This window comes from Aquarana catesbeiana, linkage group LG07, assembly GCF_042186555.1.
Source record: "Aquarana catesbeiana isolate 2022-GZ linkage group LG07, ASM4218655v1, whole genome shotgun sequence".
NCBI classification, from domain to species: Eukaryota; Metazoa; Chordata; class Amphibia; order Anura; family Ranidae; genus Aquarana; species Aquarana catesbeiana.
The window spans coordinates 256,791,973-256,805,822 of record NC_133330.1 but is presented as its reverse complement, the minus strand read 5'-3'; the positions used below and the strand labels follow the sequence as shown (position 1 = coordinate 256,805,822).

At 45.1% G+C, this 13,850-nt stretch overlaps 1 protein-coding gene across 1 annotated transcript in view; it reads left to right on the top strand.

The window, feature by feature from the left end:
• Positions 1-13,850, top strand: part of SUCO (SUN domain containing ossification factor) — a 163,867-nt gene that overhangs the window by 122,639 nt on the left and 27,378 nt on the right. The window contains exons 17-18 of the mRNA XM_073592035.1: positions 1,835-2,944; positions 7,800-7,887. Coding sequence (XP_073448136.1) covers positions 1,835-2,944; positions 7,800-7,887 — 1,198 coding nt within the window. The remainder of the gene's footprint in view (positions 1-1,834; positions 2,945-7,799; positions 7,888-13,850) is intronic.

The window sequence follows — 13,850 nt, the reverse complement described above, 5'->3', positions numbered from 1 at the left end:
CTGCCCCTAAACAGCCTCCACTGTTTGTTCAGTGTGAAAGCCCGAGGGCTTTCACACTGAAGCGGTGCGCTGGCAGGACGGTAAAAAAAGTCCTGCGAGCCGCATCTTTGGAGCGGTGAAGGAGCGGTGTATTCACCGCTCCTGCCCATTGAAATCAATGGGACAGCGCGGCTATAGCCGCGCTGTACGAGTGGTTTTAACCCTTTTTCGCCCGCCAGCGGGGGGATAAAAACCGCACCACTAGCGGCCGAATACCACGGTAAAACGGCGCTAAAAATAGCGCTGTTTTACCGCCGACGCCCCCTACCGCCCCAGTGTGAAAGGGGCCTAAGACAAATGTAAAAAGACAGCATTGTCACCAAATAAATCAATAATAGAATAAATACTAATTCATCAAACAATACTTGCTGTGTCAATTCATCTTAAAACACAAAATGATTGCTAATACACAACATTTCATATGATCCATTAATATAAATCGTATCGCTGGTTCGACACCACCTGCCTGGAGTTTGCATGTCCTCCCTGTGCCTGTGTGGGTTTCCTCCAGGTACTCAGGTTTCCTTCCACACTCCAAAAGACATGCTGGTATGTTATTTCGATCCTGTCTAAATTGGCCCTACTAATGTATGAATGTTAGTTAGGAACCTTGGATTGTAAGCACCTTGAGGGTAGGGACTGATGTGAATGTGTGTATATATATATATATATATATATATGTGTGTGTGTGTGTGTGTGTGTGTGTGTGTGTGTGTGTGTATATATATATATATATATATATATATATATATATATATATATATATATATATATATATATATTTAGTGTGTTTTGTGTGTGTGTATATATATATATATATATATATATTTAGTGTGTTTTGTGTGTGTAATTTTTATTATATATATATATGCGCTGCGTAAATTGATGGTGCTATACAAGTACCTGAAATAATATATCCCATAAAGTGTCCCTTGCATAATATACAAAAAAGTGCTCAAATAATAAATTAGGCTGTCAATACAATCTTCAAATTACCCTTGCACATGTGAAAATAATTCTCCTACAGGCCAGTGCTTATTTTCAGTAGTTGAAGTGTCTTATGCAAAAAATATTTTAAGTGTTGATTTCATACAGTCCATCAGTCCTTGTGATATCCTATCTCTGGAGAGTTATAAAATTGTCTGGTGGTGGACAGCACTTTACAGGCGGTGGATATCACACGGATTGATGGACTATAGGAAATAAACACTTCCTATAAAATTTTTATTTGTGTCATGAGACACGTTCAATTATTCAAAAAAAGCACTGGCATGCAGATGACTTTTTGCACATGTGATAGCTGCACAAAGTAAAGCTAGGGCGTGTTTTTTTGGCACAGATTTATCTAGTGAACATATAATATTCTTTACCCTTTTCATTTTTACTTATGATTGAAAGTATCTTAAAAATGAAACAATTGTTAAATTCCTTTAGTTTAACTTCAGTCTATGTGCTGATTTCTGGGGAAAGTAGTGAGCCAATCGCACAACAAAGGAAAACCTTTGCTTGCCACATTTGTAAAAAGTGGTGTTTAAATGTTTTGGCAGTTATATAAAACTACAGCATATTAGGTTAGGCAGGAATTTTTTAATTGCATTGGATGTCTTTTGCAGTAAAAAGAAATATAAAAATATATATATTACAGCATAATAGTTTTAATATTTTGCGCTTTTGTTCTAAAACATCTACGGACTGGTTATTTTATATTGCTGATTGTGTTTTATAGTAGTGCATACATTTTTAATAAAACTATAATTAACTATGCCACACTATTCATTTGCGTTGTACTTTGCAGGATGGAAACGGAAAGCATTGCACTCCCTACAGTATCTGAACCAGAAATCCCTAAAGAAAATCCCATTGTCCAGCTAGTGCAAGAGGAGGAAGAGGAACAGCCCAGTCAGTCAACTGTTACTCTCTTGGGTACCGATGATCAGGAAGAAGAAAAAGAGTCCTGGTTTGAATTTGAGACACAGATTTATTGTGGTGAGCTAGCAACTATCTGCTGTATCTCCAGTTTTTCTGAATATATTTATAAGTGGTGTTCAGCTCTTGTGGCCATTCACAGGCAGCGTAGTAAAACATATGAATATAAGCGCAGAGAGGAGAATGATTCTCAGTCTATGCAACAAACTTTGGCAGACCCGGCTGCTACTCTGGTCTCAATCGAACCATCTGAGACCAAAACGGTTGAAAAGGCCACAACAGATTTTATTTTGGTGACTCCAGGAGATGTTCTACAAACTGATAATTTAAACTCTGACACCCTGGAACCTAGTCACACTCAGGCCATAGCTCAATCAGTTGCTGGACACGTGACCACAGATAAACTTTCATCAACTGCGTCCCTTTCAGAGGCAACTAAAACCATACACAACCCAAATCTTGGTGATCTTTCACCAGAAGCTGTACCGGAACAAACACAGGAGGTGAAAATCAGTGAGACTTTGATTTATGCAGAGAAACCAACTGTAAACCCTGAGCCCAGCACTTTACCAGATGGCAATGACCGCTCGGTCAAAGAAACTGCCGACTACTCTAACGTTGTTAAACCAACGGAAAGCCTGCCAGTTCAGGAAGCCACTCTAACTGTAGAGAGTGATTTGGAAATAAAAGAAATGCCAAAATCTGCAGTGAGTCAGCCTGTTGAGAATCCACCTACTGTAGACAAAAAAGAGGATGAACAAGTCACAGAGGATGTCTCTATTAATGGGAACTTGCACAGAATTACTACTGATTTCTATGCTGAATTACAGAACGCCACAGATCTGGGCTATACAAATGGAAATCAAGTACATGGTTCGAACCAGAAAGAATCGGTCTTTATGCGTCTCAATAATCGCATTAAAGCGCTTGAAGTTAACATGTCCTTAAGCAGCCGCTATCTGGAAGAACTTAGTCAGAGGTAAGTCATGCACCTGTCTATTAAATCGGAGACCTTTATTTTCTATTCTGCTTTATTCATTGAGGAGAAAAATGTTTTGTCAACTTGTACATATTAAAGTGAACCTGTCCCCCGTTCCTAAAGTGTGTGCATATTCAGCATTTTTATTTTAGTAGTGGATAGCAAAGTTTTTGTTACCCTAAAAAAAAATATCCTGTTCCTTTAAAGCATGATAAGCTGCATAGTGCTTGTGCTGTGTAACTTGCTTTTCTAAGCTGTAAAAACCTGGCTGATCCTGCCAGTTCCTGTTTCCCTCCTGTGTGTTCTGACCATCGTAATTAGGGCTGCTGAGCCCTGATTACCATGGTCAGTTTACATGCCTCCCTCATTCTGCAGCTCTTCTCCCTCTCCTCTCCCCCTTCCTCTCTCCCTGTCAACTCTTATGTTTGAGCTGCCCCTCTTCTCCCCTTCTATCACCGTTTTGAGCAGTAGTAAAATTACTGTTCACAATCACTGCCAGCCCCTCTGCTAGGATAACATGTACTATACAGTGTATGTCGTGGTTTATTTATTTTTTTTAATTCTTCTTCTAAATACCTTATTTCACCTCGCCGATAAGCAGTCGCATGACCGCTCGGCAGACGTCAGAGGGAGATCTCGGACCCTTCCTCTGTAGTACATACATTGGATATACCGGCAGGCGGTCAAGTGACTGCTGGTCTGTGATGAGAAAAAGGCTTATACATTTGGTTGCCTCAAAGGTATCCCCCTGTCATGCTGGCTTTCTTCTACAGTAGTATAATCGGCTTGTTTAGGTGCCGTAAAGAAGTATACCTTCCACTGTTATTCTGGGCAACTCTGATGTAAGCCCTGTAGTTCTTGGAGGCCCCAATGATGCAGTTGCGTTTCTGCTTCCTTCTCCTCCAGGTCATTCAGAAAACAAACAGCCCCAGATTTTGTGAATGGCCAGGAAGAAGACCTCCCCATTAAAGTGAAAGGATGATGTCTGCCCTCATTAAGAAGGTAGAGACATCAGTATAGTGCTGGGGTCTGTGAGACCTGCAGACCTGGAAGTACAGCGCAGGGTAATGCAGTGATCTAAACTGACACGCCATAGAAAGCCTTTTCTTGCACTGCAACTGTGTACATTGCGTAAATGAGCCCTAAAATATGTTGGCTCCCTTTATAACCATTTTAGAGAGAGAGAAATGCCCCAGAAGGGATAATATGGGCAGAAAACCAACACAGGATCAAAATATGGTGAGTACAAAAACAGATAAAAAAAATAACATTTCTAAAAACATTAAATAACACATGAGGAACAGGAGTGTCAAAAAATACTACACGCTGCAGCAAACAATACTTTTGAAAACTGGGGATCAGAGACTAAAAGTGGCTGCACTAGGACCCAACATGTTTCGGAGAGCATAAAAAGATAAATTTCTTTTCATGACATTATATTTCCTTCTTCAGGGGTTCAAATAAAGCGTGCTGTTGTTTTTCTGACAGACATGTACTAAAATATGCACCATTTACATTGGTACTCACAGAAAACGCATGTTCCTCTGCAAAGACGAAGATACACAGCAATATTGTGGATAGACGAGTTCCCACTTACAGAAGTCCACTAAGTTAGATTACCAAATTGGGGTAACCCATGTGGGGTTAGACTTTACTGCCCGCTTGGGTGCAAAATGAGTAGGACATGCGGCAGGTCATAGCTTGGAAAGACAGGTGAACTGGACCCCGAAAAGGTGGAGCGGTAAGTCAGAGCTCACAGGAACCGCCAAGAAAATAAGGAGGGTGCAAATCTAGCAAGCAACAAAGAAAACATATGTCATCAGTATGTGTATGTATTCCTGCCAGATAGCAATATAGTATAAGTGCGTAAATCAGAGAACAAAGAGACTTGTTGAAAAATAGTGCCAGAAGTTGGAGTGAATATATCGTTCCAATATAAATGGTGAAGAGCCAAACCACATAGTAATTGGAGGCAAGAGACAAAAAAGGAAGGGGAGAAAGAAAGAAAAAGCAAAAGAGTATTTGTTTCTACCTCTGGATAAGCTAGCCTCTCATGCTAGCCTCTCATGTGTCTGTGTGATTAATGGACCAAATGCCAGGCCATACCTCACCTACAGCCCTTACTTGGTAACTACCTAGTCCACCTCCGATTGGCTGCTGCCACACCACCACCCCTATTCCTGGGCTACTTAAATTCAGGTAAGCACAGCCCAGAGGAACGCCACTCCTGCAAGGACATGAGAGGCTAGCTTATCCAGAGGTAGAAACAAATACTTTATTTGTCTTTTCTTTTTCTTTCCTCTCTCTTTTTTTCTTTTTTCTCTTTTCTTTTGCTTTGTCTTTCTTTCTCTCTCTGTTATATATACTTTTCATCAAGTAGATGCTGTTCGTGCTTGGACAGATTTGGAACAACTTTCAGTTCCCATTTCTCAGGTGTCCTTGGTGCCCTGTGTGGGTGGTGTGGTTCGCCGGCGCTCCCTGGCACGAGGGGGGGGGGCTTCACTCCCCATTCTCCTGGAGCTGGAGGCAGTGTTTTGGCAAATATGCGCATGTGCAGAGCTTCCTTTGCTTCGCACCAGCGCACTGGTTATTTTCCACGGAGTCCACATTGCTGAAAATAAATTTCTTTGGGCTCATGTTAAAGCAGGGGTGTCCAGCCTATGGGCTGCATGCGGGCAGGGCTAGATGGATACCAAGGATGCTGTGTTTGGTATAGCAGCCACGGTGGTGGCCATCTCAGACAAGCCAGACACAAGCACGTCTGGAGGGATACCATGTTTGGCATAGCATTGATGGTGATGAATGCATGGACTCCCAGTAGCGCCAGGCAAGTAAGTGCTGTATGGCCGGATCGACAGGCCAGCCATACCCCACCCACAATTCCCTCCTATACCTCCCAAAACAGTTCGTAGTTAAAATCAGATCAATAACTTGTGGCCTGCCTGACTTTTTCTGCTAATCTGCTTTCTTTGAAGTTGAAGTAAACTCAGTTTTTTATTTTTTCTCACCTGCAAAGGAAAAGTATAATGTGATAGTATGCATCGCAAACTTACCTGCAAACGAAGCCCCGCTGGAGGCGGTCCCCGGACTCCATGTGTGTGACTGGCCAGAGCCGCGCGATGTGATGCGTGAGCCGCCAATCATGGCACACAGTTCTGATGAAACGACCCGGGCAGCCTTTCCTTCAGAGCGCATGTGCCGACGTCATTGGCGCAGTATACAGTCAATTTCTCCTAAACGGTGTGCTGTTGTGTTCTGACAGGGAGATTGCCCCCCCCCCCCCCCCCCCCAGCCTAAACACTCTCGCAGCCATTAGCTACCAGCGCTGTTTGAATGCAGCTGTGCACCCAAATCGAATATTGGCCAGTTCTGGCTGAACCTGCCAATATTTGGATTGTGTGTACCTAGCTTTATTGGTGTATTTTATGTGTGACCCAAAACAATTCCTCTTCATCCATCCAGTGTTGTCCAGGAAGGTCAAAAGGTTGGGCACCCCTGTGTTAAAGTAATTGTAAACCTTCGTTTTTCTTTTTTTAAATAACAAACATATCATACTTCCCTCCACTGTGTAGTTAGCTTTGCACAGTGTGGCCCTGATCATGGTCTTCTGGGGTCCCCCGGCGGCGCTTGCGGCTCCTCCTCGCATCAGTTAACCCCCTGGGAGAAGCGCTCTCCCTGGGCTTTACCTTGCGGGCGTGCTTCTGAGTCCAGCATTTGCGTGCATAGACACAGAATGCCGGACTCGGCCCCGGCGCCCGCGTCATTGGATTTGATTGACAGCAGCGGGAGACAATGGCTGCGCTGCTATCAATCTACCCAATCAAGAGCTGAAAACTCCAGGCAGAGAGGAAGAGCGCATCTCCACTGAGGGAACGAACGGGCTCAGGTGAGTAAAATTTGGGGGGCCGGTCATTGTCAGAAGTTTTTTCACCTTAATGCATAGGATGCATTAAGGTGGGAAAAAACGAGGGTTTACAACCCCTTTTAAAGTGTAACTAAAGGCAAAACTTTTTCCTAGTTTTGGATGGAGTGGAAAGAGATTAGAACGCCTGTCAGTTTTGAACCAGATTATAACTCTTCCTTACTGTATTCAAAATGAAAGTCTTTAGTTTCACTTTTTAAAGCTTTGTGAATTGATCATATAGTGGTCTTTTACAATACACTAAATCAGGGGTCTCAAACTGGCGGCCCTCCAGCTGTTGCAAAACTCCAAGTCCCATCATGCCTCTGCCTGTGGGAGTCATGCTTGTAACTATCAGCCTTGCAATGCCTCATGGGACTTGTAGTTTTGCAACAGCTGGAGGGCCACCAGTTTGAGACCCCTGCACTAAATCCTCTAAAACCATTTTCTGAAAATAGATTTTAGTAAATTTATGAAATGGCACGTTTGGTTTGCACTGGCACTGCATATCTAGGTTTGTTTGTACTACTTGGAAATGGCAAAGTAGTGGCAAAACAAAAAAACATTTATACAATTTCTGGATGTGATAACCACTTGGCTGCTGATTGTATCCATATTTTTACTGAGAAGGGCTAAGGGCTTCATTTTGAAGGAAAAATCAAGAGGGTGCTATTGCTGATCTAGTTTTGCCTGTAGTTAGCCTTCTATGCGTTTTAAGCTGGGTGAGAAATGAGGGTTACAGCAAATGTGTGGCTTTGCCGTGAATGGGCAAAAATGAGTTTAAAGTTGTGACAGTAGAAGGAACAGCATTCAGTGGGAAAGCTGACGCAGGCTTTACCAGACATATGGAAGGAATTCACATGGCAGGTAGTTCACTTTTCAATGCAGTTGTAAAATTTTTCTTTCTGTGAAAGCTAGCTTTAAAATGTTTTTAACAAACGACTTGTTATCAAGGTACCGGAAACAAATGGAAGAAATGCAGAGAGCTTTTAACAAGACTATCCTAAAGCTGCAGAATACTTCAAGAATAGCAGAAGAACAGGTAAGTTCGGTAAATTGTTAGTATTTGATGATAAACCTGCTTAAAGCAGAACTATAGGCAAAACTTTTTTTTTTTTCATTTTGGATAGAGTAAAGAAGGGTTATAACCCCTGTAAGCTATTTTTTTTTTTCGCCATCTGTGTCCCATTGTGGAGATTTCCCTTCACTTCCTGTCCCATAGCCAAACAAGAAGTGCGAAGAAAACCTGCAAATTCAGGGAATTGCTTGGGGACCCCCAGGCCACTTGAACCAGTGTCCCCATTGGAAGATTTCCCCTCTATTACTTTTCTGGGGATGACCCAAAATTTGGGATTTTCTTTAACTTTCAATGATCATGGTAAACGGGACAAATGAAGAGGGTGAATATCCTTAATGGGGGCACAGACAGGTATTCTAATCTCTCTGCAATCTATCCAAAACAAAAAAAAAGTTTTGCCTTTAGTTCTACTTTTAAACTAAGTTTAGTCAAAACTTAAAAAAAAACACAAAACATTAGTCTGATGTGTCCCTTGTGCTGCTAGCTCTTGCATTCATTGAAATCTTCCTCCATCGAGAACCCCCTACTCCTGCCTCTGCAATCTTGCGGTGTTAATAGACACTTACGACATGTGACAAACACTTTAAGAGTGTCCACTATTTCTTTCTCGAACATCACGGGACACAGAGCCACAGTAATTACTGATGGGTTATATAGGTATCACTGGTGATTGGACACTGGCACACCCTATCAGGAAGTTCAACCCCCTATATAATCCCTCCCCCTTGCAGGGATACCTCAGTTTTTACGCCAGTGTCTTAGGTGATGGACGTGTAAAGATGTCCTGTGTTGAGCTCCAAAGGGAATATCCTAAGATCCTATACTGGGGCAAGCCAGGCGAACCGGATCCATTCAAAGTGTCTTTTCATGGCCGAATTGAATGGTACGCGGGCCTCGTGTCCGAAGAAACAAGGTTTTACCCGTAATGCTTCTCTTTTTAGAGAGCTGGACCCCGCAGATCAGAAAATGGCTTTAAACTTCCTAATTTCTGGCGAGGTGCTTTACGGTCCCAGAACTGTTGGATCCCCCTACTGATGGGGGCCCCAGTCTCTGACGTTTTTTTCAAACGGAGCCCACCGTGAGAGGTGAAGATTGGGTCTGTGTAAACAGCACCCTGCGGCTGGATAAGGTAAGAGGAGATTCCACAGAATTTTTGAGTTCTAGTGGCTTTTCTCCTTTAAGGTAAATGCATGCTATGCCTATTGTGACCACCGGGGGCTGCCAATTGCACAAACCTACACATGCTGACTGATTGTCTCAGGTGTTCAGTGCTGATTATGTCCCAGCATCTCAAAGCAGGCTGCAAGCAGGTAAGGTGGAAAGGGGGATTTCTCATGTTTGAATGTTCCCCCCAGGCTAGAGAGGGGCCACAGGGGTCTAGAAAGTGGTTATACCACCCGGGCTCTGCGGCCTAATGGCCACCATCTCTGAAGATAGCCGTTCAGGCAGATCTTGTTACCAGCCTCCCCCCCCCCCCACCCCCCCCCCCCCCAGCCTTTTCTCCAGAAGCATGACAGGAGAGTCGGCAATGCGGGAAGCGCTCGTTTTTTTCAAAACTCGAGGGGGGGGGGGGCGGTAGAGGAGGGGGCGGGACGTCAGCACAGAGTGTTTAGACTCCCACTCAGGCCAGCTGCAGGCTATTAAAGGCACTCTGTACAGGTGCACTCAGCCTTCTGAGAGACACAGAGCTGACAGTCGCATGTAAGGTGGGACACAGGCATTCTCCTAGGCAGCATTTACTGAAGTAATACCAGACTGAGCATTGGGTAGCAAGGCTTTTAGCCAGACTACATCGCTCAGCGGGCAGTGTTCATTTGTATACCTCACACCTTGTTGCTTTGCACTATGGGTAGAAGAGGTTCAAGCACCCCAAGAACCAGAGACACTAGGGGATCTCGTTCAGGTTCTGAGGGCCCCCTGTCGGCAGCATCCTCCCCCCCTAAAGATGGGCCAGGGACGGCTAGCCAGGGAGAGCCATCGGGGTCAGGGGCTACACCTGCTTCTGGCACTTCAGCCCCTGTATATATTACACAAGAGGTTTTTTCCTCAACCATTAATGGTCTAGAGGAAAGATTAATGGCCGTGATTACGTCTTCACTCAGTGGAAGAAAACACACTAGGCTTTCCTCTGTTCCCCAAGACCCTCAGACAGAGGAGCTCTGGGATAAAGGAGATGAATCCCTTTCAGAGGATCGGGATGGGATGGATGATTCCTCTTCAGAGGATTCAGGTGGAGAGGGACCCTCTGCGACTTCCCAAGAGGAGAAAGTCTTAGTGCAGATCCTCACTGGATTGGTCCGCTCCACATTTAAGTTGCCCATACCTGAAACTGCTAAAGAATCCTCTTCTGCTTTGGGGTCACTGAAACCTTTCCAAGCAGCACATGCTTTTCCTGTTCATACTTTACTTGAAAAGCTTATTTATTCTGAGTGGGATCACCCAGACAAACGTTTTTTTCCGCCGAGAAAGTTTTCAACACTTTATCCGATGGAAGAAAAGTTTATTAAAATGTGGGAAATATCGGCTATTGATGCCGCCATTTCCTCCGTAAATAATAGCCTGACTTTTCTAGTAGACAATGCTCAGATGCTCAGGGATCCTGTAGATAAAAGGATGGAATCCCTATTGAAGGATGTTTTCTCCTTAGCAGGATCAGTGGCCCAACCTGCAGTAGCAGCGATTGGAGTCTGTCAATACTTAAGAGACCATGTTAAGCAGGTCATCAAAGTATTACCTGAACAGCAGGCCCAGGGGTTTGCTAACCTTACAGCGGCCTTATGCTTTGTGGTTGACGCCATTAGAGATTCTATCGTGCAAACCTCCCGTCTTTCACTGGGGTTGGTGCATATACGTAGAATCCTATGGTGAAAAATTGGTCAGCCGAAGCACCATGTAAGAAGCTACTGGCTGGGTTTCCATTTCGTGGTGCAAGGTTGTTTGGAGAGGACTTGGATAATTATATCAAGAGAATCTCTTGTGGGAAAAGCACTCTCTTACCTGTCAAGAAGAAGAGTAAGCGTCCCTCTTTCAAACGGACTCTTTCCCCAGCGCCGGGGGCTTCAGCCTCCAGGCAGTCTCAACGGCCGCCTCCATCGGGGTCCAGAGACAAGAGTCAACCCCAGGGACAAAAGAAGTCCTGGGGAAAGAAGCCTACTAGGGGGCGCCCCCGCTCACTCGAGTGGGGGGAAGACTGCGACAGTTCTCAGAGCTCTGGCACGAGGACTTCCAGGACAGATGGGTAGTCTCCACGGTAACCTTAGAGTACAAGCTGGAGTTTCAGGAATTCCCTTCTCCTCGGTTCCTCAGATCAAATGTTCCCAGAGACCCAGAGAAGAAGCAGTCGCTCCTTCTAGCGTTAGAGCGACTTTTGTCGCAGGAGGTCATTATGATAGTTCCCGTAAAGGACCAGGGATTGGGCTTCTATTCCAACCTTTTTACGGTCCAAAAGCCAAATGGGGATGTCAGGCCCATTTTGGACTTAAGGGATCTGAACCGATTCCTAAGGATTCAATCCTCCTGCATGGAATCAATTCGAACAGTAGTTCCCACCCTGCAGGGAGGAGAATTTCTGGCATCAATAGACATCAGAGATGCATATCTGCATGTGCCCATTTTTCCTGCTCATCAGAAGTTTCTGCGCTTCGAGGTAGGAGGGCGCCATTTCCAGTTTGTGGCTCTGCCTTTTGGGATAGCCACTGCACCTCGAGTGTTCACAAAGATCTTGGCTCCTCCTCTGGCCAGATTAAGGGCTCAGGGTATAGCTGTCATAGCATACCTAGACGACCTGCTCTTGATAGACCGGTCGGTAGCCTCTTTGAGTGGAAACTTGAGGACCACGGTCAGGTATCTAGAACACCTGGGTTGGATCCTCAACTTAGAAAAGTCTTTCCTAAAACCAGTAAGAAGACTGGAGTATTTAGGTCTGATTATAGATACAAGCCAGGAGAAAATATTTCTACCCCAGGCAAAGATCACTGCTTTGAGAGAGCTGATTCTGACAGTAAGGACCAAGAAGGGTCCCTCAGTCTGCCTTTGTATGAGGCTACTAGGGAAGATGGTGTCTTCATTCGAAGCAGTTCCCTATGCTCAGTTTCACTCAAGAATGCTGCAACACAGTATTCTGTCGACCTGGAACAAGAAGGTTCAGGCATTAGACTTTCCGATGCACCTGTCGCATGCGGTGCGTCAGAGCCTCAATTGGTGGCTGTCACGGACCTGGCCGGGACGGAGGCTGTTGGAGAGGACTGTATGCAAGCCTGTTGCCCACTGATTATGGGCCCTAGCATTTGGGGGAATGGTGCTCTCTGTGAGCTGTATGCCTGGGGACCCTGGGGTTGATGTTACTATGGATTCAGCTCCATGTCCCCCCAAAACACATAGACTCTGGAACCCTTTATATGCCATATTAGAATGGTGACTGATTTATACCATTGGGACTCGTACTGTTAAATGCTAATGTCATCAATTCTGCTATAATGTGTTTAGTGTGGCTCTAAGAGTCTTTTCACCCATTGTTGTTTATGTTAATTGAGAGAGCTGATCACATTAGCCACCAGCACTGGCTAATAGACGAATGGTCTGGGCTGAGGAGGGGGGAGATTGTTGTTTGTATTGTTAATTGTATTAATGTGTGAAGCCCGGTGCCCACAAGACTGTCATCTGGTCTGGGTACATTTTGTAGTAAATTAGGTCATGTTAATTAGGTTAGCTTTGAGTCATCCCTGATATAAAAAGGTCTGTGAGATCTCAAAATAAAGGCAGTTCTGATGTACTCCGAGACTGGTGTTGTCTAGTTCTTGGGGTTCCTATAGCCAGATCCATTGGACTCGTGTTCCAGAACTTAGGAAGCGGTATATGACGGAAGCACTCAAGCGGAGTGTGGGGCGTTCCGTGACATTGGTGGCAAGCAGCGGGAAAGCTTCCTGAAGTCTGAAGTCTGGGACATCCAAACCTCCAACTGGATCCAAGATCAGCATAGCAGACTTCAGTCACCCCAGCGGAGATATGGACCTGGCATCAGAATTCCCGGGGCTGCTGCGGATCATCCTTTCAACGTACACCAGGACTGTGTCTGAGGATGAATACCTGGAGCTCAGGCAGCTGATTCGGGTGGAGCTCTGGATTGCAGCCCTCCGTCTCGCTGGTATAAAACAGGGCAAGTGCTTTCCAACCCAAGAGCAACGGGCCAGTGACCAACGGGCATTGCGGATGGCATTCCTGGGAGAGCAGCCCCAGGAGCAATGGGTGACTGAGTTGGACAGGTTGGTCCAGCAGGAGATAGAGCTGGACAATCGTTATCGGGCTCTGCAATGGCACGCAGAGGAGGGATATTTAGGGGAGACAACAGAATGCTCTCCGGAGGGATATGACTTTGGCGGCCCTGGATTGCTGTGGGAGAACCTTACAGATCTTTTTATGTTTGGCGATGAGGGGGAACCTGACCTTGAGGACATGAGGGACTATAGAGAGTCTATGCTCGGTCTTGCAGGGGTCTCAGAGCTCAAACCTGATCTGGACCATTTGCTAAGGAAGGAACAGCATCTGGAAAGGGCATACAGGAAACTGCTAGAACAAGTTCAGCAGCATGCCAGAGAATCGGCAGTGGAAAATCCGGAGATTGCCGTCCCCAAACCTGAAGTGCTGACAACAGGGCAGAGCTCTGCTAACCTCTGTCCAGAAATGATAACATCTTCTGGGTTCCATGGACAGGAGATGGTGAACCCCTATTCCCCGACATCAGTTGCAGAGACATGGGATTTGATAGACTTTTCTGCTGAGGAAGAACAACCTGATGAGCCTCCAGCAGAAGAGCTGCTATCAGGGCCAAAGTTCACTGTGTTCTGCCCAGCACCAACAGTGGCTTTGGCCTTCCTGAGAGAAGAGGTAGTCGGCCTTTCTCCCACAACACTGACAGGGACATGTGATTT